Source organism: Podarcis vaucheri (assembly GCF_965113315.1).
Source record: "Podarcis vaucheri genome assembly, chromosome: 13".
In the NCBI taxonomy this organism is placed as follows: domain Eukaryota; kingdom Metazoa; phylum Chordata; class Lepidosauria; order Squamata; family Lacertidae; genus Podarcis; species Podarcis vaucheri.
In genome coordinates this window covers 6,636,906-6,662,932 of record NC_138751.1, presented here as the reverse complement: position 1 = coordinate 6,662,932, position 26,027 = coordinate 6,636,906, and the positions used below count along the sequence as shown (strand labels likewise).

Here is a 26,027-nt window from a genome sequence, read left to right as displayed (position 1 = left end):
ATACCCCATAAGGGAAAAGGGCAATTTTTGTTTACATCAATACCCCGCCCATCAGGGTGGCTTTCCCCAAAACGAGCCTTGCTGCCGGCTGAGTTTCTTTGAACCCCGGACGGAGATGCAACAGGCAGGAGGAGAAGCTGCCCCTGTTGAATGGCTGCCTGGCGGTCCCCCCCCGCGCCTCCCCTTCCAGCCGTGGGAAGTCCCTGCCTCCTCCTCCTCCTCCTCCGCGCGGGTTGCGCATCTCCCCATTTCTCCTCTCCTCCCCTTCCCTTTCATTTTCGCTTTGATGCGTGACTTGCCCCGGCCGCTCCCGCGCCACTTTTGCAACTTCGCCTCCCGGGGTTTTTTTCGGGGTTCGGCCCTTCGCTGTTGCAACCCCAAAAGCCGCCACTCGCCACTCCGGTTTTGCGCAGCCTGAACCCGACGCCATGGCGACTTTGGAGGTTTCCCCGGAGTGCGAGGCGAAGGTAGAGTGGAATAATTGGGGGGGGGGGGTTCATGGAGAGGCTGGTGTGTTTGTGGGGGGGTCTCAATTTTAGGGGTGTGTGTTGTTTTTTTAAAGGGGGGACTACAAGAGCAGAGGCAGAATCTGCCCGCAGGAAGCCTCCTGTCGCTTTTCAGAACGCGGCAGGCGGAAATCCAACAGGTTTCCCCCTCTCACTTTCGCTTTTTTGCGGGGGAAGCCTGGGAAGGAAGAAAGTTCTCAGTTGGGGCTTCTTACCTGTCCATCTTAGGCAATGGCACCTTTGCCCTGTCTAATGGAGACTGGGGGGGGGGTCTCTAGGGGGGTTGCCTGGAATGGGGAGCGCAGGGGGGGGAGAGATTTTGGGGTACTTAAAATCCGAATTGGGAAGGACGGCTGCTTTGGAGGAAGGGGGAAAGGTGGGTTGGTCTGGATGGGGGTGCTTGGCACCTGCACGGAAACCTGCACCCTGTTTTTTTTATTTTCTTTTTAAATAAATTTGTTATTAGGTTTTCCACAATGAGAACACAAAGCAAAATGATACACAAAAACAAAAAAGGGAACAATAAACAGATAAACAATAACAACAAACTTAATTCTTCACAAATCCAACCTTGTAAACATCTCGGTTGACTTCCTCAAATCCCTCCCTTCCGCGTTTCCTTGTAATTAAAAGTAGCAGCTTTCCAATATCATTTTTTAACTAAAGCAATTTCCAATTATAGACCATCTTATTCACTTTTCTGAACGTTCTAAACCCCATTTATTTAATTATAACGTCGTTTAATCCTAGGCCGATTTGTTTCTTTCAAGTAATTTCTAATTTTTTATATTACAATATTTATTCAAATAGTCCTTAAATCTTCCCGGCACCCTGTTTTCTGCCTCGTCAGGCGGCAGACCGAGCGGTGAGGCCAACAGGTGCGCAGGGAGATCGGGTGACGCTGCCCCAGAGGGCCTGGCGTGGGGCCCAGACGCGTCTGGCCATTGTCCTGACCGCACATTTTTTTGATCCATAGTTTCATTTTTTTCTCTTTTTCCGCTGTGCAGGTGAACTCCTTCAAGAAGGAGCTGTGTACCCAGGTAAGAGGCTCACAAGTGTCTTTTTTTTCTTTACTATTCCCCCCCAGCACCCCCAAAACCCTGTGGCTTTTACTACAGAGGCACCCCCAAAGCTTATTCCTTTAGGAAGGGGAATAGGCAAGGCTAAACCAAACTGGATCTCTGCCCCAGTGCCTACCTCTCTGCTGACATGGTTGAACCCCTCACTTAGCCACTGAGCACGTGCAGAGTGCAATTCCCACACGCTTGGGATTTTGGAGGCCACAATCCCGTTTCAAAGTGTGTAACCTCTAGGCAAGTTCTGAGCCCCGCTGCCATATCTTTCATTTTACATTCCATTTTTTTAAAAAAAACATTTTAAATTGATTTTCAGTGGTTTAACATAGAATTACAGCAGAAGAAGGAGCTAAAACCATCTTTGGTATGTTTCGGTTTCCGAATGATACTGTTTTTGATTTTGCCACAAAACTGCACAAGATTCTAGTTCCTTTCGAGTAAGCAGAGATCAGCCACCATAATACCGGATATAAGCTTTGCTGCTAAGATTTTAGGTCTCCACAGAGTGGAGCTGCTTTCTTTGCATTTTATTTTATTTTGGACAGTTGTGAGAATGTGCATCTGTTTCCCTCCCCCCTTTTCTTTTAATCTACCAGAGTTTTCATTCCCCTTGTCCTCCGATATTTCTCTTGTCTAAGGCCTTTTTCTCACTCCCCCACAACTTCTATCTTCCCCAAGGCTGAGGAACTTGTTGCCAGACGCTTCCCAGAAAAGATTGTGGAGCTCAGTAATTTTCTCAAGGTAAAAACTTCCTTGGGGGTTTTGGAATGCAGGCAGCGGGGGGGTGTGTGTGTGTGTTTGCAAATGGTTTTCTGCAGCCAGCATTTAAAAGAAAAATAGGAAATTGCTGGAGGCGAAGGGAATTGCCGCAAAATGTTCAGCTGAGATTTCCCCCCAAGATTTGGGAGATCCAAATGGGATTTGGGACACTACAGTTCTGAAATCTAAAGGGCTTTGATTGGAACAATGTGAGGGAAGACAAGAAAAAAATCAGAATGGTGTTCTAGAAATTTTATGAAGGGATCAAAACTAATATTTGGAACGGTGGAATGCTTGCTACAGAAAGGCGGGGCTTAAATGGACTCCAGGTTGCAATTCTAGACATGCTTTTGTTGCAAACAAAAATTGCCCTTGTTCCCTCATGGAGTATCCAAGAGCCCATATAGAGTCCTTACATAGGTTCCCTATTGGTAGGAGAGAATAACAGAGGCCAACCAGAGAATATTGAGAAGCAAAGCAGCTAGTAAGCTTGATCTTTATTGATCTGTTGCAACAGGGTGCTCCTGCTGTCCCGGGGAGATTTTAAAATGCTGGGGGTCGGCAGCGAACGCTTCACTCCCGCCCGCCAGCATTTTAAGATCGCCCGGGGCAGCGGAGAAGTCTCCTCTGTCCCGGGAAGGCAGGCGGGGGGGGGAGCAAAGACTTTTGCCCCCCGCCGGCCTTCAGAAGAGGTCCAGACCGCCAGCAATTTAAAACAGGTCCCCGGAGATTTCCCTATGGGCTTTCGTCTTGCGAAGCAAGCCCATAGGGAAATTCGTCTTGCGAAGCGCCTCCAAAACAGAAAACCCTTTCGTCTTGCGGGTTTTCCGTCTTGCGAGGCATTCGTCTTGCGGGGTACCACTGTAAATAATATTAAATAATAATATGTAGAACATTGCCCTTGCTCTTTCCTTATCTTGCTTCTGACACCTGACCTGTTTTTCCAGATATTTGGTGATGATGGCTTGCTGTTGACTGGTTGATTTCACAGCTGTTTTCCCCTTGGGGTTCTGTCTGAGGATTCCTTATGAATTCTATTAAATCACCGTATTTTTCTGTCTATAAGATGCCCCCCATGTATAAGACACCCCATATTTTGGGGGACTCCAATTTAAGAAAATGGGGGAGGGAGAGATCTATCCGTGTATAAGGCGCCCCCAAATTTCGGACATTATTTTTTAGGGGGGAAACCTAGTCTTATACACGGGAAAATACGTTATAGAATGTCCCCCCTTTCTTTTATTTGTGAGGCTTTGTTTTCTTAAAAAGTCACTTGGAGACCTCTCTGTGTAGCAAGGTTCAGAAAGGGGCTTCCCTGTGAGGAAAGGTCACAGTATTTGGGGACTTTTTAGGTTAAAGGAAATCAAAGGAAGAGGCGACATGCTAGAAAATTGTAAAATCTTACATGGAATTAAGAAAATGGGTGGCGAAAAGGTTCCCCCCCCCTTCTCTAAGAACACCAGAACTCACAGATATCCAGTGAAACTGAAAGTTGGGAAATAATAATAATAATAATAATAATAATAATAATAATAATAATAATAATAAAAATTATTATTTATACCCCGCCCATCTGGCTGGGCTTCCCCAGCCACTCTGGGTGGCTTCCAACAAAGTATTAAAATACAGTAATACATCAAACATTAAAAGCTACCCTAAACAGGGAATTAAGGTCAGATAAAAGAAAGCCCGTCTTCACGCAGGTCATAATCTGTGGAACTCCCTGCCACAAGATGCAGAGTTGGCCACCAACTTAGATGGCTTTAAAAGAGGATTGGGAAAATTCATGGAGGAGCAGAGGGCTGTCAGCGGCTTCTGGCTATGATGGCTATTCTCTGCCTCCCCAGACAGAGTCAGCAATCCTGCTGAATACCAGTTGCCGGAAACCAGAGGAAGAGAGGGGGCTCTTGAGTTCAAATCCTGCTTGCAGGTTTCCCACAGGCCTCTGCTTGCCACTGTGAGAACAGGGTGCTGGACTTAGATGAGCCGTTGGCCTTACCTTGCAGGCTCTTATATTATGCCCATATGCCAAGCGACTAATAAATTGAATTATTATTGTTATTAATGATTTGCACTTATCGGTCACGTACAGAAGAAAAAAGTCTCAAACTGGCCAGACAAGATAAAATGTGAAACGTAAAAAGCAAGATCTTTTTATTCATCAACTGAAATAATAATAATAATAATAATAATAATAATAATAATAATATCATCTAAGTAACACCCCACTCCAAGACTCAGATGTTGGGGGCAGCAACGAGAAGTGGGGAATTGCAAAGCCTGTTCCTTCATCTCTCTCTCTCTCTTTCTCCCCCCCCCCCAGTCCCCCGAACTGAATGTCTCGGACCTGATTTCGCTCCGCGTCGAGTTGGACATCCCTATTCCTGACCCCAAGAAGGACGAGGAGCGTCGCAAGCAGCGGGAGGTGAGTGGGGCAGGGGATTTGGGTCATATCTGTCAACTGTCCCTTATTTGGCGGGAAAGTCCCTTATCCCAGCGCTGTGTCCCGCTGCCGTCCCTTATTGATGATGTCCCTTAAATTTCCCGGGTTTCAAAGGAAGCAGCTCCTCTCCCTCCCTCCCTGCCGGCCAGGGAGGAGGGAGGCTCCAACTGTGTTGCTTGGCTGCGTTGCTCACCCAATAAGGAGTCTAAGAACGACTGGGGGGGGTGGAGCTTGCATGCCTTGTGCCAATCAAATCGGCCGCGTTGCCTGGGGACTCGCCTTTGCTCAGCGCTTCCCAGCGGAGAGGGAACGGTGGTTTTCCTTGCTGCATCCCCTTTGCTGGGTTGCTGCGCTGTGGGAACCACCGCTTGAGGCTTCGTTTGGCTGCTGGCTGGGCTTTCTGCCTTTGGCTCGGAGGGGCTCAGAAGCTGAACATACCTGTGCTCGGAAAATCCCTTATTTTGGCTGCTGATCCCTTATTTTCGAGGCTGCTGGTCCCTGATTTTCAAAACTGTAAGTTGACAGCTATGATTTGGGTTGGGGGTCTGGACCTCGAGATTGTGGGGCAGCAACAGATCAGATCCCGGCAAATCGCAGATTCCCCCCCCCCCCCCGTTTCTGGTCCTACACGGAAGCTCTTTCCGTGTGCAGTATTTTTACTGCATTCAAAACCTACGTGTCTCAAACCTTCGCCTCCCTGCCTCCGTTTTTCCTGCTCTCACAACGACACTGCGAGGTGAATCAACCTCGATCCTTCATCTCCAGAGGTGGCGCCACCTTTCGCCCTAGTTTCCCACATCCAGATTATATTTTATTTTTTTGCGCAACTGGACTATCCCGGTTGAGAGGGCGGTTGTGGGTGGGTGACCTCAATATTACGCCTCTCCTTTAATTCGTACCTTCCTCTCTTGCCCGGAGGACTGGAAGGATCCGATCTTAACAGCTGCAATTCCTTCCTTCCTTGCTAAGCAGTGCTTTGAATTTAGTCCTCCCTGCCCCAGGGGCTGTGGGGGTATTTATATCTCTGCCTTCCCCATTCCTTTTGTCACGAAGAGCATAATCTCTAGGTAGATCAACCATCCCTGTAATTAAGTTTCTTTGGGTGTCTTCTAGTGTGTGTTAGTGAGATGCCCTTTGTTGCTGGGCTTAAATTAAGATTTTTTTGCTTCTGCCAACACTGTCGTTCTCTGTTCAGGTGATCCGAAGGGAAGTTATAATAATTTATAATAATAATAATTTATTATTTATACTCCGCCCATCCGGCTGGGCTTCCCCAGCCACTCTGGGCAGCTTCCAACAAAATATTAAAATACTGCAATACATCAAACATTACAGTTGGGGGGTGTGCTTGAGAAAGAGAGGGATATATTTCCTTTTCCCTTTTCTTTCTTCCACCCAAGGAAATCAGTAAACTCTCAGGCAACAGGGAAACAGTTGTGGACTTGTGGGTGACGGGTTCGGATTCTGCAACCTGTGATGGGCTGGAGAAGGACCTTTTGTCTCCGTTCTGTTGCTAAAAAGGAGGAAGTTCAGTTTCTGTGGCCACATTCGCACCATGCACTGTGGTATCACAGCCATGGCTTCCCCCAAAGCATTCTGGGAGTTGTAGTTTGGGGTTTGTTAAGGGTGCTGAGCGACTCCTGTTTCCCACGCACAGCTGCAATTCCCAGTCCGTCGCTCTTCACAAGGAACTCTGGGAATTGTAGTTCTGTGAGGGAAATGGGGTGCGTGTCTTCTAACAGCGCTCAGCGCCCTTAGTGGACTACAAATCCCAGAATTCTTTGGGAGGGGAGCCATGACAGTTTGGTACAGCTCTTAACATGTCAACCTGCAACCTCTGGCATTTTCTACAAGGGAATGTGGCCTTCAGGCCGTAAAAAGTCACCCCTCTGTGCTGGGGTAGCTCAGTCGGTGCAGCACAAGTCTCTTAACTTTGGGGTCACGGGTTCGAATCCCGTGTCAGACAAATGATTTCTCCGTCGCAGGGGGTTGGACTGGATGACCCTCAGGATCCCTTCCAACGCTTTGCGTACTGGCTCCCTTTCTGCCTTCCCCTTGTGCATTTTGTGATCACGTTCCTTTATTCCCGCGCAGAAAGAAGAGAAGGATTCCAAAAAGGAAGAGAAGGAATCGAAAAAATCAGAGGACGAGGATAAAGGTACGCAGGGTTCCCTGTGACGTCTGGCAGGGAGACATTTTGAAGCCTTTCCGTGGAAATGGGGAGCGAGAGGTGTCCCACCTTGAATTGTCCCAGCGGGCTGCATTCTGCGCTGTTTTACTAGCCAGGCCCCGTCCGCACTGCGCGTTTAAAGCAGTGTCGCCCCACTTTGAACAGCAGCAAAGGATTCTGGGAACTGTAGTTTCACGGTCCACCCACCTTCCCAGGGAACTCTGGGAAATAGCAGCTCTCGGAGGGAAATGTTTTTGAATTTATTTTCTTCATTAAATTTGCTATTTTATCAAACAGAGGCGGTGGCCTTGGACAATAGGCCTCCGTTGAAAGATGAGGCTAAGGATAAAAAAGAATGTTTATATTACAGTATAATGAGAAGGATGGGAAGAATGAACACTTTTGTTGTGTAAATAATGTTATCTTGTCTTTTCTTCTTTTTTATAGCTTTTTTTGTAGCTTTATTTTTTTTTCTTTTCATTTTTTTATTACTTTATAAAATTTCTATTTACTATCTATTTTATTTACTACCTATTTACTATCTATTCTATTTACTAAATATTTCTATTTACTAATATTTACTATTTCATGTAAAGTGATAGCACATAATGTTTGTATAGATATGTAAATTTTTAATCAATAAAGAATAATAATAATAAAAAAAGATAGATGAGCCTAAGGAAAGATGTCTGGATCGTATCCAAGTCAACCCATTGAAATGAATGGGCTTGGCTGACATAGCTTCATTCACTTCAGTGGAGAACTTGGTTGGCCACAAGCCACAGTTACCAGCTGAGGAGGCCTGCCCCCAGTCCCATTTAACCGAGGTTATTTAAAAAATAAATAAATGCAATTACTCATGGCTGGCAGCCATCTTAGAAGAGCTATGCACACCCCATTTCTTTTTACACAAGGAAATGCCTCTTCTACTACTGCTTGAGAAATCCATTACAGTGGTACCCCGCAAGACGAATGCCTCGCAAGACGGAAAACCCGCAAGACGAAAGGGTTTTCTGTTTTGGAGGCGCTTCGCAAGACGAATTTCCCTATGGGCTTGCTTCGCAAGAAGAAAGCCCATAGGGAAATCTCCGGGGACCTGTTTTAAATTGCTGGCGGTCGGGAGCAAAGACTTTCTCCCACAGCCGGCTTTCAGAAGAGGTCCTGGACCTCTTCTGAAGGCCGGCGGGGGGCAAAAGTCTTTGCTCCCCCCTCGCCTGCCTTCCCGGGACAGCGGAGACTTCTCCGCTGCCCTGGGTGATCTTAAAATGCTGGTGGGCGGGAGCGAAGCGTTCGCTGCCGACCCCCAGCATTTTAAAATCTCCCTGGGACAGTGAAGGCTTCGCTCCCGCCCGCCAGCATTTTAAAATCGCCCCGGGACAGCAGGGGCTTTTAAAATGCTGGCGGTCGGCAGCAAAGCCCTCCTGTCCCCGGAGCTTGTGGGGCGGGAGGTGGGAAGAAGGGCTTTTCTTCCCACCGCCAGCCTTCAGAACAGCCTTCTGAAGGCTGGCAGTGGGAAGAAAAGCCCTTGTCCCGTCCCCCCCCCCCCCGCCTTCAGAAGAGGTCGGGGGACAGACTGTCCCCGGACCTGGTCTGAAGGCGGTTTCCCTAGGAACGCATTGATTGATTTTCAATGCATTCCTATGGGAAACCGTGCTTCGCAAGACGAAAAACTCGCAAGAAGAAAAAACTTGCGGAACAAATTAATTTCGTCTTGCGAGGCACCACTGTACAATCCTAAGGGACTATTACCTTGCTTCCTGGCCGCAGTTCCCTATCCTCCTTGGCTTATGCAAATAACTAATAAGATCAAACAAATTGGCCTAAACCCTGAAAATCTTTTTATTGGAACTCTGAACAAGGCAAAAGCAACTATCACTCAGAGACTTTATGATATCGAATTACAACAAGAAGGCGCCCTACTCCCGGAGACGTATAGATGTTTAAAAGCTTGGCCTAATTTTGCAGCTGCCCCTTACTTAACTAACATCACTAACGAAGCCTATAGATGGGCTTTCTCTAGAGCCCGCTTTGAGAGCCAGTGTGGTGTAGTGGTTAAGAGTGGTGGACTCGTAATCTGGGGAACCGGGTTCGATTCCCCGCTCCTCCACCTGCAGCTGCTGGGTGACCTTGGGCTAGTCACACTTCTTTGAAGTCTCTCAGCCCCACTCACGTCTCAGAGTGTTTGTTGTGGGGGAGGAAGGGAAAGGAGAATGTTAGCCGCTTTGAGACTCCTTAAAGGGAGTGAAAGGCGGGATATCAAATCCAAACTCTTCTTCTTCTTGAGACAATGCCCTCAGCAATGCTGTACGGCAAATTCACGCGGGTCCCAATGCATGTGCGTCTCTGCCCTTGTATGTCTAATAAGGTAGAATCTGTCACACACATTCTTCTATTTTGCGAATTTTATAGTGAAGAACGAGTTCAACTTATTTTACCGCTTCTATCAAAATTTATACCCCTTCAATATTATTTGGAATCCTTCCCCTGAAATTCTTCGAAAATACCTCCTGGAAGATTCCTCAAGCTCAATATCATATGAGGTGGCTAAATTTTGCACTTCAGTAATTAGGAAGCGTAAATCTCTTCTGTCGAATGGCACACTGTGAAGTTCCCTTGTGTACCCTATTTTCTTTTCTGAGGTTGTCGTTGATTTCTTGTTGTCTGATCTTGTGGTGTTTAGTGTCACTGGCTTCGGCCGTAATAAAACTTGACTTGACTTGACTGCTGCTTGAGAAAGGAGGCCTTCTTTGCATGCTTCCCTCTCTTCTAAGATGGCGGCCGTTGGCATATGTGCCAAGCGCCACCTTGAGGGAGTGACGCCTCTGACCTTCTCCTCCTCTTCCTTCTTCTCCCCCAGCGCCCCCCTGCGGTCCAGTTTGCCACAACGAGAAGATCACCGCCCTGCTGAACCGCGTGAAGCCCGAAATCCAGGGCACAAAGGAGAAGCTGAACTTGGTGAGACGGGTCTCATGCCCGCCCCTTTGCACAACCAGACCTAGAGCCCTGCTTAGTGTTGGAAGGGACCCCAAGGGTCATCCAGCCTAATAATAATAATTGTTAAGTTGTGGGTGAACATATCAGACGACACAGCGATTCTTCAAACAGCTCTTGTTTATTCACAGGCCAGAACAGAACTGAACTGAAGGTTCAGCCTGCCTGCTTATATAGAGCTCCAGTACAACGTAACTGTAACAACTTTCTAAAACTATCCAATCACTGAACTTCACTTTAGATCCCTTATTTGCATATGTGGACCTGAACTATCTACAGTATCCCCCTGCTGGCCCAGGGTGAGAACTTCAGTACATAATACTACTACTACTACTAATAATTTTTTTTTATACCCCGCCCTCCCCAGCCAAGGCCGGGCTCAGGGCGGCTAACAAGCAATAATAAAAACAAGTTGAATGAATACAACTTAAAAACAAGATTAAAATACAACAATTAAAATATTGGAATATTAAAATGCAGCCTCATCACAGGAGGAGAAAGGAAAAAGAAAAAAGAGGGGGAGGGAATCAAATTGGCTCCAAGCCAAAGGCCAGGCGGAACAACTCTGTCTTACAGGCCCTGCGGAAAGAAATCAGATCCTGCAAGGCACTGGTCTCATGAGACAGAGCGTTCCACTAGGCCGGAGCCAGTGTTGAAAAGGCCCTGTCTCTGGTTGAGGCTAATCTGACTTCCTTAGGGCCCCGGACCTCTAGGGTGTTGCTGTTTATGGACCTTGAGGCTCTCCGTGGGGCAGACCGGGAGAGGCGGTCCCGTAGGTACGAGGGTTCTAGGTCGTGAAGGGCTTTAAAGGTCAAAAGCAGCACCTTAAACCTTAGTTATTAAAATAATAATAATAATAATAATAATAATAATAATAATAATAATAATAATAGAGAGTCTCTGGACTATGCAGAATTAGATAAATTAACAAGGAAGGATTCGAAACCTGCGGGATCAGAGATTCTTCGAGGACTGGAGTAAATATATGAACTATTTGAAAAGTAGCTGTGATGAACAGGCTACGCTAGCAGGTCTGCCAGAAGTTTTGTAAGGTGGATTATCTGAAATATTACAAGAAAGACTATGAAAAGAATGATCAGTTATTAAATGCAATATAGAAATTAAAAACGCAGAATAAGTGATAAAGAACGAAAAATCATCAAGGTGTTGACGGAAGTCCAAAACATTGTATAAGATGACTGTTGGAATTGATATGGTAAAAAATTAATAAAAATGTATATATGTAAGAGTCTCATTCTCTCTTCCCTCCCTCTCTGCCCAGATCTCGCTGTGGCTACAACTCCTGGTCCCGCGCATTGAGGACGGCAATAATTTCGGGGTTGCTGTCCAGGTGAGTTTTGGCCCACAGGTCTCCCAGCTCTCCCCAACACCTTTTGTGTGTGTGTGTGTGTGTGTGTGTGTTTGTTGACAGTGTTGTAACAGGAATAGACAGGTCCATGGAGGAGAAGACTGCCAGGGTACCAATAATATAATTATGATGATTCTTCTGAAGACCAGTTTTTGGAAACTGCAGAAGAGGAGAGCGTTCTTGTTTTTGGGTCCCACTTATGGGTCTCACAGAACGGGAATCTGTTTGGCTGCTGTGAGAACAGGATGTTCTTACGTTTGTCTGGCCTATCGGACTTTTCTCAGCCCAATGGGATGTTACCTCTAGCACATCTCGCAACTCCTCAGTGTTATACGACCAGGTCTTAGTTTTAGTATAGGCACACTGGTGTACAGTGGTACCTCGGGTTAAGTCGTTCCGGAGGTCGGTTCTTAACCTGAAACTGTTCTTAACCTGAAGCACCACTCTAGCTAATGGGGCCTCCTGCTGCTGCCGCGCTGCCGGAGCACGATTTCTGTTCTCATCCTGAAGCAAAGTTCTTAACCTGAAGCACTATTTCTGGGTTAGCGGAGTCTGTAAGCTGAAGGATATGTAACCTGAAGCGTATGTAACCCGAGGTACCACTGTATAGCTATGGAATGGGGTTTTTGGTGGCAGACCTCAGCAGCACCGCCCCAAATTATTTAATAATAATAATAATAAATTTTATTTATACCCCGCCCTCCCCAGCCAAGACCAGGCTCAGGGCGGCTAACACCAAGTATAAAAACAATTGATTGAAATACAGCTTAAAAAACAAGATTAAAATACAATGTTAAAATGCAGCCTCATTTCGGTGGAAACTCAATCAAAGTTTCCTCTAAACCAGAGAAGTGGAGGGATTTGGGGCTCTGGACTGCATTGAGCCATGGGACTCTCTTTGACACACCTGATTCGTAAGTCCAGGAAAAGAGAGAGCGCGAAAGAGACCCTGCCGTCCTTCGGCTCTGCTTCCACCCACCACTGGCTCTGACTACCTGCTAGGGGGTACAGCCCCCAAATGATTTTCCTTCATAGGAAAAAAATGATCCAACTCATCTTCTGCACTATCCAGAGAGCTGGCATTTGGCGCACCACGTACCCAAAGAGATCAGTGGGAGAATCTGAAAGCGGTGGTGTGTGCCACCGAGCATGTGCAGAGTGCATTGCCCTCCTTGTCCGTTAGCCAGTGTGGTGTAGTGGTTAAGAGCGGTAGTCTCGTAATCTGGTGAACCGGGTTCGATTCCCCGCTCCTCCACCTGCAGCTGCTGGGTGACCTTGGGCCAGTCACACTTCTCTGAAGTCTCTCAGCCCCACTCACCTCACAGAGTGTTTGTTGTGGGGGAGGAAGGGAAAGGAGAATGTTAGCCGCTTTGAGACTCCTTTGGGTAGCGATAAAGCGGGATATCAAATCCAAACTTCTTCTTCTTTTTCTGCTTAACTGCAGCTACACCCGGGATTAAGAAGAGTCCCTTTGCTAGCAGAGATGTCACGCAGACGTTCAATCTGTTTTGGGCCCAGAAATTATTCTTGTTCAGCCAAGACTTGCTCGCCATGTTTCCCGTTCCCTTTTCCTTGGACCCTGTCATCGCACTGGGAACTTCCTGCCTTATAACCCTCGTCTTTCTCTCCTCTTCCAGGAAAAAGTGTACGAACTGCTGACCTCTGCTCGGACAAAGCTGGAAACTTTCCAGACTCAGATTGCCAAGTGAGTCTGAAATCGGAGGCAGAGCACTTCCAACTTCCCCTTTTCCCTATATTTGGTTTAAAAGGGGAAAAATACTGAGGAAGAGGGGAATTTGGTGAATTTTCTCCAAAGAGCTCCTCACTCAATCCACACAACAATCCAGCGAGGTTGACTGAGAGGCTGTGAGTGGCCCAAGTTCATGTTGGAAATCAAGCCTTTATCAGGAGAAACTGGCCACTCTCCAGGCACCCGGCTTGATCTCCGGTTGACCTCCCTGTCTGCATTCCCCGGCAGGATACAGGCTAGGTCGCGATAGGCGATCCTTCTCAGCGTGAGAAGAACACACCACTCTTTCCTGCCCCCCCGGGCAGGGGAAAGAGATAGACAGAAACGTATTTACATGCCTTTATTTCTGTCTTTGCAGCGTTACAGGAAAACACGTCTGCTCTCTTCTAACTCCAGCAGCAGAGAGACAAACTCCTCCTGTACTTCCTGTACAGCTCATATTACACTCTGAGCTAATTCCGGTGCTTCGCACTGTGAATAGACTGTCCCTCTGTTTCCCACGGAACAGTCCCAACATTCCCATTATGTTTTGCTTTCATGCTAGCAGTAGCTCGCGGCTGCATTGCTTCTATATCGTAACAGTTCACCCCGTGAGAGCCAGTGTGGTGTAGTGGTTAAGAGTGGTGGACTCGTAATCTGGGGGACCGGGTTCGATTCCCCGCTCCTTCACCTGCAGCTGCTGGGTGACCTTGGGCCAGTCACACTTCTCTGAAGTCTCTCAGCTCCACTGACCTCACAGACTGTTTGTTGTGGGGGAGGAAGGGAAAGGAAAATGTTAGCCGCTTTGAGACTCCTTAGGGTAGTGATAAAGCGGGACACCAAATCCAAACTCTTCTTCTTCTTCTTCATGGCTGAGTGGGGATTCGAACCCTGGTCTCCCAGGTCCTGGTCAGACACTAACCCAGGCTTCCTCAACCTCGGCCCTCCAGATGTTTTTGGCCTACAACTCTCATGATCCCTAGCTAGCAGGACCAGTGGTCAGGGATGATGGGAATTGTAGTCTCAAAACATCTGGAGGGCTGAGGTTGAGGAAGCCTGCTCAAACCATAACACCACACGGGCTGCTGGTGCTTGTCTGAAGTTTAGGACTACAAGTTCCATCAGCCTTGGCCAGTAGCCTAGGACAAGGAAGGGAAGAATACAACGTACCTTCATCCGCACGGTCGCAAAATTCACAGCTGCAGAACATTCTTAACGCTTTTTAAAAATGCTTTTAAAACAAGGGTAGACGATACGATAATCTTTATTGTCATTGTCCCATACAGAACAACGAAATTGAAAAAATCTACACCAGACATTCAAAAACCAAGCCGCCTGCTATCCCAGCCTAGTTAGCCCCCTAAAAACTCTGATACCCTATAATTAAATACAACATACTCCCATAGAGACTACCTTACACTGCGTTTAAAACCAAAATCACATTTGGGTAGAAACTGTTTCCCAGGCGGCTAGTCCTAGTCTTTATAACCCTGTCCCTTCTTCCAGAAGGCAGAAGCTGAAAGAGATCATTTCCGGGGTGCGCACTATCCTGCTCTATCTCTGCAGCTTTCTTATGGCACCTGACAGCATAGATTTGATCCAAGGTGGGAAGAGTGCACCCAATTATTCTCTCCGCAGTCTTTACAGCCCTGGATGGCATTGTATTTTCCCCTGACCCTGCAGCTCCCAAAACCACACACACAAACCATAGACCATAGAATGTTGTACTTCCTATATGTTTCAGGCTAAAACTCCCCTCACATCCTAGACCTAAGAGGGACTGATTTATTTCTTTATTATCAGCAAGGGGACAGATTGATTCCCCTAGGAGGAAAAGTTGCAGTATTTGGGGTCTTTTTAAGTTTGAGGAAAATGTAAGAGATGGCTTGTAAGATTATGCATGGGAAGCAAAAAGTAGATAGGGGGAAATCCCCCTCCCCAATATGGCTAGAAATCTTGGACAGCCAATCAAGCTGAGTGTTGGAAGTTTGGGGGCAGATTAAAGAAAGGACTTATTCACGCAGGATGTAGTTAAACTGCGGAACTCCCTCCCACAAGAATAAACGGTGGCTGCCAAAATGGATGGCTTAAAAAGGGGATTGAGCAAATTGATGGATCCACCAGGTTCTCATTAGCTTGTTATTGAACAGCGTTTATATACTGCTCGGTTGTAGTAAAACCTCTGAGCGTATTGTAATAAATAATAAGATGATCAATTGAAAGCAGGCCACACAGGTCAGCTGCCTGGGCCAGCTAAAGAGGCTCGCTGGGGGAACTCATTTTACTGCTGAGTTGAGGCAAGTTGGTTTCCTCCTTCCCTCCCCCATCTGATGAATGGAGCGGTGCTTCAGAAGAAACTTAATTCCTCTTCCACGCAGCTTAAGCTCCCTGACCCGAGATCCAAAGATTGCACAGGTCCCTCCCAGGTGAATCAGGTCCTCCAAGCAACAGCCGGTCCTTAAGGAGGTGCCTGTGGGGAGGAGACGAGGAGGCAACTCTTTCCATCTCACACACAGGGCTTCACAAAGGGCGAAAACCCATCCTTTTGCGAGTTACCGTATTTTTCGCTCTATAAGACGCACCAGACCACAAGACGCACCTAGTTTTTGGAGGAGGAAAACAAGAAAAAAAATATTCTGAATCCCAGAGGCCAGAACAGCAAGAGGGATCGCTGCGCAGTGAAAGCAGCAATCCCTCTTGCTGTTCTGGCTTCTGGGATAGCTGCGCAGCCTGCATTCGCTTCATAAGACGCACACACATTTCCCCTTACTTTTTTGGAGGGGAAAAGTGAGTCTTATAGAGCAAAAAATACAGTATTTTACGGTACTCTCTCTCTCTCGTGTGTGTGTGTGTGTGTGTGTGTGTGTGTGTGTGTGTTGTGATGAGGAAAGCTTCACCTGTTGGATTTCTGCCTGCCCTCCCGGAAGACGGGAAAGCCGTGCCGGAAAACGAGGCAGCATCTTGGCTGCTCTTGCCGGGCCTAAAACGCTGACCTTGTTTTGCTATGTATAAAATGTCCGAAATGTTCAGATGAAGCCGCCTTCATCTGATCGCTGGGTCTTACTCAGAGACCTTTCCCGTCTCCTGATGTTCCTTTCAACTGGAGATGTTGAGGACTGAATTGGGGGCCATCTGCCCTGCTCCTAGTTTGCAGTTTGTTAAGGCTGCTGGGAATTGTAGTGCTCCGAGGGGTACGCTATAGTTCCCAGGTGCTGGTGGTTGGGGGGTGGGTGGAGAGAGAATGTGATTTAAATGTAAGGTGTCTTGGATGCAGCTAATTGCTGTGGGGCTGAGCAGCTTCCTGACAGTTGGGCAGAGAAAGCAAAGGTGAACTCAGCCTGTAAATGTGGGAGCGGCGCAAGAACTCGCACTGTGGACTTTGCATGGGTGCCCTAAATTGGTTGGTTGCTCAGCAAGGGTGTGAGTGAGCACGGAGAGCGTGGATGCGAACACACCCAGAACTCGTTAATTCAAAATCTAGGTCACAAGGCTGCGGACAATCCTTGCAATGCAAAATTGAGGTTTTTCGTTTCTTTGAGACCCGAGAAGCAACAGAAATCTTTCGGTGCTCCCTAGCATGCCGATTTGAAAAGTTTAATTGAAAGTTCCCACCTGTTTGGCTTTCCACCACCCTCCCTAACTTTCTCTCCTCCCCCAAGCCTTTTCACGGGTGCCCCCCCACACACACCTGGAGCTGTGCGCTGTCAACACCACAGGGAAACAGGTGTATAAACAGGTGTTTCAGATCGTCGGTTTTTGGGAAAAGGTGCTGTGACGGAAAATTTCACCCAAGTTGGTGGTGGTGGGTTTTGGTCAGTCCATTTGCGTTTCTTGTCCTGGGGGGTGGGGGGTGGGGTTTGTCACGTACATGTTAATTTCGAGTAAGTATAATTTTTTCACACACACCCCAAAAAAGTCCTCCTGATTCCTGTCGCTCCGCCATTCTTTGTTACCTTTAAAAAGGGAACGGTGCATTTCCCTTGTGTGCCCTTTTTCTGCAAATTCTCTTCGTTCCATCCACCGATTTAGCATAGCAAATTGAAAAGCAGTGGTTTTGCCTTGGGGAGGCGAGGTTGCCCTGAGCTTGCGATTTTGGGAGATTGATAGCATATGACCTAGAAAGGCCTGAGAATCAGGACAGGGAGGACTTAAAGGAGACCTGAAAAGTGATCCGGGCTTCAGGGCAGGGAAGGTGACCTGTGAAATTTGGCCTCTCTTGCAGTTGGTCAGTTCTGGGGAGGGGGGGTGAAGATTTCCTACCGCACTCATAAGGCAGTAAATTGAAATTTACTTCCGTCGGTGAATCGAAAGCCACCCTTAACAGCCGAACAAAAGGGGACGACTTTTTCTGCATCCTTGGAGCAAAAAAAACCCCCAAACCATCCCACCTTGTGTGGGAAATGAGATACTTCTGAAGAATAGTTGCTGGAAACTGCAGCACCCATAGTCCATAGCAAGCGGGGGTAGGGTGGGGATAAGGTTTGGGGCCTCTGGCCAGATCCAGTTCTCTCCTGGGTCAGCACTGCAAGCAACAAGTGTGGTGGATTACACAGGTCAAGGGTATGTATTTGGGTCTCTTCTCTGCTACAGACCCCCAATAGGTAAAGGGAACCCTGACCATTAGGTCCAGTTGCGGACGACTCTGGGGTTGTGGCGCTCATCTCGCTTTACTGGCCGAGGGAGCCGGCGTACAGCTTCTGGGTCATGTGGCCAGCATGACTGGCGAACCAGAGGAGCGCACGGAAACGCTGTTTACCTTCCCGCTGGAGCGGTACCTATTTATCTACTTGCACTGTTGTGCTTTTGACTGCTAGGTTGGCAGGAGCAGGGACCGAGCAACAGGAGCTCACCCCGTCGCGGGGATTCAAACCGCCGACCTTCTGATCCGCAAGTCCTAGGCTCTGTGGTTTGACCCCATGATCTGTATCAACTCATTCCTGCTCTGCCTTCTTTCTGTTTCCCAGGTATTACTCTGAACGGGGCGACGCGGTATCAAAGGCAGCCAAAAGTCCACACGTGGTAAGTTCCTTCCTGCTTTAGTCATGTGGCAGGAACAGCTGAAGGGTTATGTAACGTAGGAAGAGGCCGTTGGGATCCGCCCAGTGCCCCATCTAGTCCAGCCTCGTGTCCTCACAGTAGCCTGCGGGAGACCCTTGGGCAGGACCTGAGCACGAGAGACCCTTTCCCTCCCTCGCTACTGGTATTTGGGAACGTTCTCTGAATCTCTCGCGCTGACTTTCCCTCCTCTGCCACTCGCAGGGCGACTACCGCCAACTCGTGCACGAAATCGACGAGGCGGAATATGCCGAAATCCGATACATGATCAACGAGCTGAGAAACATCTACGTGAGTGGTGGCGCTGCGGGGCTATGGGGCAAAGGGGAGCATCTGTGTTGCTGCGGGGCTTTTTGCCATCCATAGCCAAGCAATAAGCAGAGGATGCACAGGAACGTGAATGTTCAACGCTCGATTCATTGCGTTGTACAGGCTGACTCACGCTAGGTGAGTAGGCACCAGCTAGCCTGCTCTCCACGCAACCTGTCTCCATCGAAAAGTCTGGGCAGGCTTCAGCACAAATAGTTCCAGCCCCGTTCTTGTGCTCGTCTCCCATGGTAAAAAGGTAAAGGGGCCCCTGACCATTAGGTCCAGTCGTGGCAGACTCTGGGGTTGCGGCGCTCATCTCACTTTATTGGCCGAGGGAGCCGGCGTACAGCTTCCGGGTCATGTGGCCAGCATGACTAAGCCGCTTTTGGCAAACCAGAGCAGTGCATGGAAATGCCGTTTACCTTGCCGCCGGAGGGGTACCTATTTATCTACTTGCACTTTGATGTGCTTTTGAAATGCTAGGTGGGCAGGAGCAGGGACCGAGCAAAGGGAGCTCACCCCGTCGCAGGGATTCGAACCGCCGACCTTCTGATCGGCAAGTCCTAGGTTCTGTGGTTTAACCCACAGCGCCACCTGCGTCCCATGGACTGTACCACAAATGACATTTCTTTAAAAAGACGGGCGCATCCTGTAACTCTGAGTTCCGATGAAGTTGTGCTCCCGTTTGCTCCGTGTTAAGGTTTTGCAGTGGCTAACTTTTGAGTTAATGGTAATTTGAGTCTAGTGATTTATTTACAAACACAGAAATGCAATACAGTGGACCCTCTAGCTATGTACCGCTCTGGATGCATAACTTTCGGGTTACGAACATGGGAAACCCAGAAATGAATAGTTCTGGGTTTTGCCACGTGCGTATGCAGAAGCGCTCAATTGTGCCGTGCGCAGAAGCAGCGCCTCTGCCTACGGACTTTTCGGTCTGTGGATGGACCCCTGAAACAAATTTAATTCGTATCCAGAGGGTCCACTGTATAGCAAATTCCTGTTGCACCTGCTTTCCTGGATCCAGAGAATGTGCTAGCGGGGAAGGAGTTTTTGGGTGGGTGTGTTCAAAAGTCTATCTCCTCCTCAGCTTCATGTAGCTGCTCCTTAGTTTTATGCGCCTCATGCGACTGAAGTAGGCTGTTCGCCCCCCATCCTAAATACTAGGTTTCAAAATATTTCTTTTTCTTCCTAGGCTGTGGTCTATGACATCACCCTGAAGAACTATGAGAAGATTAAGAAGCCTCGCGATGACAACAAAGGAATGATCTACTAAGCCAACTCGCCAGGATCAGGCTGGAAGAAGAAAACAACAACTCCTTTCACCAAGAACAGCCTTGATTTCACACAAGCTGTTCTGGGTTTGTTGTTGTTATTTAAATGCTCTAAATGATATCCAGTTAACTGGAACTTCCTGCCCACCAGCTTCATTCACTTTCGAAATAAAGAGGTTTTTAAATTTGACAAGTGTTTTGTTTTTTTAATTTATTATGTTATGAAACTAAATAAATGCAGCAACGACTTTTCATCTCCTACAAGTGCAGGATCTCTCAAGGGGATGTCTGTATCTAGAAGCAACATGTTTCCAAAATTATCAACTGGACACACACACAAAAAAAAGGTTTGAGTCCTCCTCCCCCCCTTTTTTTTGCACAACCGTGATTAGTTTTGGCCAGGTCCTTTTCTGCAGGAATTTCAAAAATCCCACCAGCTGCAAATCCAGTTTCTTTACAGACGTCTCGGAAACAGTCTGAGATTAGCCTCTGATCATCCGACGGCCCTTCTCTTAACTGCTACAGATGAGCTACGATTCCTTCACGCACTGCCATTGGCCACTGATACCAACTGGGCAATTTTTGTGTTGAGTTGCTGATTGGTCCAGTCCTCTCTGATGTCATCCAGGTGGGCATCAAAATCCACCAACTGGGAGTAAGCTTTGTCTTCTAGGAGGGTCTTGCAGATGTGGCGAGAGGATTCCCAGTCGCTCCACATGACCCTAGAAACCAGCAAAAGAAGGGCATTAAAAATCTCGATACAGACAATTCTCTCCCACTGATGCTTCGGGTAAAGAGCTGAGGAGACCCAGTGTCTTTGCACAGACAGAGTCGGGGAGATCCTGTCCCACCTCTGCCAACGATTTCTCCTCTGGACTTGGGCATGTCGCTGTCCCTGCAAGCTCATTTCCACACCGTAAGATGGAAATAATAGCAACCAGCTTGTTTTGGGAAGGCAAATGCAAACTGAAATGGTGATGAGGTTTTTGCAGAGAAGAGAAATTACAGACAGCAGTTAACTCACAGGTTCTTGTCTTTGGGGATCCACTGCCGATCCTTCTGCTCCAGAACGATCACCGGAGGGACCCGGGGGTTTATCGTGAACTTGCGGTTATCCAACTGGGGGGAGTAAGCAGATGGCGATAGTAGTCAGGTTTCTGTAGTTCTGGGGAAAGACACCCCTGCCTTGTCTTTAAGTAAAGCTAGGTGGTAAGAGGCAGGATGTGGAAGGAGTGCTGGATACAGATGGGAAAGTCTAGAAATTTTGCACAGCGGCATCTGGGGGGGGGGGGACACACACAGATTGCCCACCTCTGCCCTACATAGTCCGGACCCAGTTGGCCCCGATCTCAGCTCTCACCATGATAAGAACGGCGCCCTCATATAGTTCAGCAATGCGTCCAACAGTCTTTTGTGCGAGGAAAGAAGCGCTTCGGGGGAACACAGAAAGGAGGGAGAGAACAGGTTAACGGAGGAGAGATGCCTCTAACCAGTACGTTTCCGAGCACAATTCAAAGTGTTGGTGCTGATCTTGAAAGTCCTAAACGGCCTTGGTCCAGTATACCTGAAGGAGCGTTTCCACCCCCATCATTCAGCCTGAGGTCCACCTCTTAGGGCCTTCTGGCAGTTCCCTCCCTGTGAGAAGTGAGGTTACAGGGAACCTTGCCCTGTGGAATGCCCTCCCATCAGATGTCAAGGAAATAAACAACTATCTGACTTTTAGAAGACATATGAAGGCAGCTCTGTTTAGGGAAGTTTATAATGTTTGGTGTTTTATTGTGTTGGGAGCCACCCAGAGTGGCTGGGGAGGCCTGATCAGATGGGCGGGGTATAACTAATTAATAACTAATAAACCAAACTCTGCTCCCCAGATTTACCTCTTGTCGTCCAGTCCAGAGTTGGCTTGGTAATAGCCAGCAAGGAGCAAATCCAGCTCCGAACTCCAGATGTCAACCTGCAAAAGACATATAAATTCATAGGAACACGGGTAGCTGTTCAAGCCATTGGGGTCCACCCAGCACAATCAATGGACCTAAGGTAACTGTGTCCTTTAATTTCAATGGATCTGTTCCAAGAATGAGTAGCACTCTGGTATTTTGCTTTTAATGAGCTAACATCACATTTAAGCATTGTGAATATTGCACCATTCTATAAAGGTACAAATTGGGACCTGGGGAAAAAGGGGATTGTGTCTCCTATAACTGCAAGCCACTTTTTGCTTCTAAGAATAACAGTTGCTTTTGCCTCTTGCAACCCTCTTTGATTCTCTCGTTTTTCATCTGAGCTAGGACTAGTCCTCATTGCACACCTGAGATGCAATCGCTTTTTAAAAAAAAATTGTCCTGAAAGGCAAGATGGAAAGAAAAAAGAAGCCAGTTCTATGACCTTACATTATAAAAAGGTAAAGGGACCCCTGACCGTTAGGTCCCGTTGCAGACGACTCTGGGATTGTGGCGCTCATCTCGCTTTACTGGCTGAGGGAGCCGGCGTACAGCTTCCGGGTCATGTGGCCAGCATGACTAAGCCGCTTCTGGCAAACCAGAGCAGCGCACGGAAATGCCGTTTACCTTGCCGTCAGAGTGGTACCTATTTCTCTACTTGCACTTTGACGTGCTTTCGAACTGCTAGGTTGGCAGGAGCAGGGGCCGAGCAACGGGAGCTCACCCCGTTGCGGGGATTCGAACCGCTGACCTTCTGATTGGCAAGTCCTAGGCTCTGTGGTTTAACCCACAGCGCCACCCGCGTCCCTACCTAACATCATACCCACCAGTTAATGATTTTTTTTGGGGGGGGGAGATATTTAGTGTGAGGTTATGGGGGGGCGGGGAGAGACCTATGGCCTTCTAGTGTAGCTAGGTTCAACACCCGCCAGTCCCAGCCAGCAAGGCTTCTGATCAGGAATGAGGGGGGTTGTAACCCAGAAAATCTGGACAAACAGAGGTTCCCGACCCCTGGGTTGCCCGGTTGGTTCATTCCTTGGTTAAAGTGGCCTGCTGGTCCCCCTTCTGCTATCTGCATCCCTCCAAGGGCATACCTGGTTCAGAGCCACCTCCAGCATGACTGTGAGCGACAGGTGGCTGTGGAAGAGGGGGATGCAGTCTGTAATACAGAGGCATTCTGGCTGGCTGGCTGTTGCCTGGCGTCTCTGAGCCAAAAGCAGCCCATTCACTGCGGTGTGGGGGTAGCGGGCAGCATGGAGACACATCTTGACATAAGCCCGGGCAGAGATCTCCACTTCACCCATCCTGCCAAGCAAAGGAGCCGTCAATTCTGCATCCTGAAACGCAGGTGCTCCCTAATAACCATTATCCCAGAAACTGTTTTTTTCTCCATTCATTGCCTTCTCCCACAATATCTGAGGATCTCATTTACCCTTCCTTCAGCTTGACAACAGCTCCCTGCTACCCACAACTTCCAGATCCTGCTCCTCCCCAGTCATCTCCCATCCACACACCCCGATGCCCTCCCAAACCCCGCTATTTCTTCAACGCAGAGGGCAGGGGCCTGTACCTTTCAGAAAAGCCTAGTGGAAGTTCTGGCAAATGCGACATGTCACACACACAAGTGCTAGAGGAAAGTGGGAGGCTGGGGAGGACAAGCCCCTTCTGCCACAAAATGATGTCAACCTGGTGCAGAGAGACCTGATAATTGGCTATGCTGGCAGGGGTTGATATGGAGCCTCAGCGACACCTGGGGGCCACAGAGACTCTCCACCTGGGCCCCCCTGAAATCTCTGACAAAGGCATCCTGATGCAAGTGAGAACCCCAGCTGCTGCTGTTGTACTATTACAATTCTCATCATCCCTGAGCACTGGTCCTGCTAGCCAAGGATGATGGGAGCTGTAGTCCAACAACAGCTGGGGACCCAAGCTTGAGAGTGTCAGACTGGGACCTAGAGCAGAACTTTCCAAACTGCGTGTCGCGACACGCCAGCGTGTCAGCTACAGTGTGTAGGTGTGTGTTGCGCGAAAGCAACACACCTACACATCGTGCTCCTCCCGGGGCTGGAATGGGGTTAGTTGAACCTCCAGTTTGCTGGTAAAACTGAATCGCTGTTTCGTGAAATGATGCGCGTCTAAAAACATGAAAAGTTTGGAAAGCTCTGACCGTGCAACAGTGGCGTAGCGTGGGGGGTGCCAGGGGTGCCGGCCGCACCAGGCGCAACATCTGAGGGGGGGCGCGCTCGCTGCCTCCGGAGTCGCCGAAGAGCCTCGGGCGCAGGCTGTAACAGAGCCCCATGTCTCGCGGAACCGATGAGCTGTGCGCGTGTCCGGGCTGAAGGCGCCCGGCAGGCAGCGGCTCTCAGCGCTCGCCGCGGAGGACGCGCCAGGCAGCCCCTCCTCACAGCCCCGCCTCCGCTGCTGCAGCTGCTGGGCTGTTGCATTTTCCTCGCCTCTCTGCCCCCCTCCTCCTCCGGGCAAGCGGCGTCGTTTGGGCGGCAGCGCCAGCGGCAACTCGCAGGTTAGGGGTTAGGGGGGGCGCAAATTACTTGCCTTGCCCCGGGTTAGGGGGCGCAAATTACTTGCGTTGCCCCGGGTGCTGACAACTCACGCTACGCCGCTGCCGTGCAACGCGCTGGAGGCCGGTCCTTGCCTCTCAGCCTAGCCTGCCACACAGGGGTGTTGTGGGGATTAAATGTGGGTGGGGGAGAAGAATCATATCCACCACCTTGAGTCCCTTGGAGTAAAAGTGGGGGTAAAAGGTTAAGGGACCCCTGACCATTAGGTCTAGTCGTGACTGACTCTGGGGTTGCGGCGCTCATCTCGCTTTACTGGCCGAGGGAGCCGGCGTACAGCTTCCAGGTCATGTGGCCAGCAAGACTAAGCCGCTTCTGGCGAACCAGAGCAGCGCACGGAAACGCTGTTTACCTTCCCGCCGGAGTGGTACCTATTTATCTACTTGCACTTCATGCTTTCGAACTGCTAGGTTGGCAGGAGCAGGGACCGAGCAACGGGAGCTCACCCCGTCGCGGGGATTCGAACCGCTGACCTTCTGATTGGCAAGCCCTAGGCTCTGTGGTTTAACCCACAGCGCCGCCCGCGTCCCATAAAAGTGGGGCATAAATGCAATAATCGGAATAATGATGATCACTGAGCCTGTGTCGTAGGTCTCTACTGCTCCCTCTGCCCCAGCCTCCTAAGCTGTGTCTCCGGGGGGCCGGGGCCCGACCCTGCCCTGCTCCCCTCAGCAGCCCCATAACCCCCAGGCCCCCTTCTCTGAGTGCCCTCAACCCCTGCGCAGCTTCCCTCCAGCCCCGACCCCTGAGCCCCACTTCCCCAGGGCTGCAAGGAGGCTGGGAGGAATGAAGTGTGGGGAGGAAGGCGACCCCTGGGAGGGGGCCCCCTTGGAAGGGAACCCCTTCGCCCCCCACCAGACACGCCAGCCCCTCTTCACCCACCTTTCCATGCCTGCCCAGGCGGTTGCTGCTCAAAGACCCCCTCCTACAACACCCCATCCATTCCAAGCTCCCCCATTGGACGCGCCCGCGACCAATCACCGCGCGCTCGTCGTCTACGTCCACTTCTACGCTTCCGATTGGTCGCCGCCCTCGGGCGAGTGCGTTCCCATTGGCCAGGTCTTTTCCTGAATTAGGGGGGGGGAGCCACACTACTAAACTAAACTCCTCCCACTCGGCGTCTTGTGAAATCAGCCGGCTTCCTTCCCCCACAACAGCCTTATAGGGCCCTTCCGGTCTCGTGTCGAACTAGGCCTCTCCCGCCTTTCGGCAACTCGCGCCTCTATGGTTCCGCCCTCTCCCGTGATTTCCAATGCAGAGGGGCTGCCAACCACAGAGTTGCCACGGTTTCTAGAGCGTCGCCGTTCCTCGCCCATAGAGAATGATGCCCAATGGCGGCTTTCTGCGTTTACCGGAAGCTCGGCTTGTGCCTCTCTAGGCTTTTGCCGGCGTCATTGCTCTCGCTTTCCCAGGATCATAAAATAATATGCTAGAGTGGCTCCTGCACTCCCCAAACCCGGAAGTTAGACATAAAGTAGTATTCTCTCATAAGCCTAAAATATATTATAGGAGGTCACATACAAAGCTGCCTCCCCCCCCATCCCTATAGACAGCCTATGCCTTTAATAGTACACAGTCAGAAACTCAACAGATGCAGCTTTCCCATCACTACCACCAAACTAGGAAAAGCTGCACCTGTTGAGCTTCCAGCAGCTCCTAGAGAAATACTGATGGTTACGTGGGAGCCGGTTGAAGTTAAATCCTTCGAAGACAGAGGTCCTGTGGCTGGATCAGGACGATATGGGATTGAGGGGGCAACTCCCATCTCTTGTGGGGGCGCAATGAGTGCCAGCACCGTCTGTTAAGAGTTTGGGTGTAATCTTCGACACC

The 26,027-nt window shown here is 49.1% G+C and overlaps 2 protein-coding genes across 3 annotated transcripts; one reads left to right on the top strand and one right to left on the bottom strand.

Moving 5' to 3' along the window:
* The first annotated feature begins 255 nt into the window (after positions 1 to 255).
* On the top strand, positions 256 to 19,874 carry PSME1 (proteasome activator subunit 1). The gene is made up of 11 exons (XM_082197897.1): positions 256 to 467; positions 1,514 to 1,546; positions 2,261 to 2,323; positions 4,665 to 4,766; positions 6,879 to 6,942; positions 9,812 to 9,909; positions 11,228 to 11,296; positions 12,952 to 13,019; positions 18,008 to 18,062; positions 18,303 to 18,389; positions 19,603 to 19,874. Exons 1-11 carry the CDS (start codon positions 429 to 431, stop codon positions 19,681 to 19,683), a joined length of 759 nt encoding a protein of 252 aa, XP_082054023.1. The 5' UTR covers positions 256 to 428; the 3' UTR covers positions 19,684 to 19,874.
* Positions 19,875 to 19,877: 3 nt separating this feature from the next.
* Positions 19,878 to 25,233, bottom strand: EMC9 (ER membrane protein complex subunit 9). Of its 2 annotated transcripts, none has more exons than XM_082197913.1 (6): positions 25,080 to 25,233; positions 22,716 to 22,926; positions 21,559 to 21,635; positions 21,042 to 21,111; positions 20,706 to 20,800; positions 19,878 to 20,403 (listed from the first exon to the last, which is right to left on the bottom strand). In XM_082197913.1, the coding sequence occupies exons 1-6, from the start codon at positions 25,085 to 25,087 to the stop codon at positions 20,223 to 20,225; spliced, it is 642 nt and encodes a 213-aa protein (XP_082054039.1). In that variant the 5' UTR covers positions 25,088 to 25,233; the 3' UTR covers positions 19,878 to 20,222. The 2 variants fall into 2 exon arrangements, with proteins under 2 accessions (XP_082054039.1, XP_082054038.1); XM_082197912.1 differs by lacking the exon at positions 25,080 to 25,233 and adding an exon at positions 23,192 to 23,546.
* Positions 25,234 to 26,027: the final 794 nt, after the last annotated feature.

Bases quoted from the DNA above. Each gene is read 5' to 3' on its own strand.
- EMC9 (XM_082197912.1), bottom strand. From the start codon at position 23,232: ATGTCGCATTTGCCAGAACTTCCACTAGGCTTTTCTGAAAG. The intron at 21,636-22,715 runs GTATGCCCTTGG...TGTCTTTTGCAG, and splicing joins TGGAGGTGGCTCTGAACCAG to GTTGACATCTGGAGTTCGGA. The intron at 20,404-20,705 runs GTGAGTTAACTG...GCTGGTTTCTAG, and splicing joins ATCCCCAAAGACAAGAACCT to GGTCATGTGGAGCGACTGGG.
- PSME1 (XM_082197897.1), top strand. From the start codon at position 429: ATGGCGACTTTGGAGGTTTCCCCGGAGTGCGAGGCGAAG. The intron at 4,767-6,878 runs GTGAGTGGGGCA...ATTCCCGCGCAG, and splicing joins AGCGTCGCAAGCAGCGGGAG to AAAGAAGAGAAGGATTCCAA. The intron at 13,020-18,007 runs GTGAGTCTGAAA...TCTGTTTCCCAG, and splicing joins TTCCAGACTCAGATTGCCAA to GTATTACTCTGAACGGGGCG.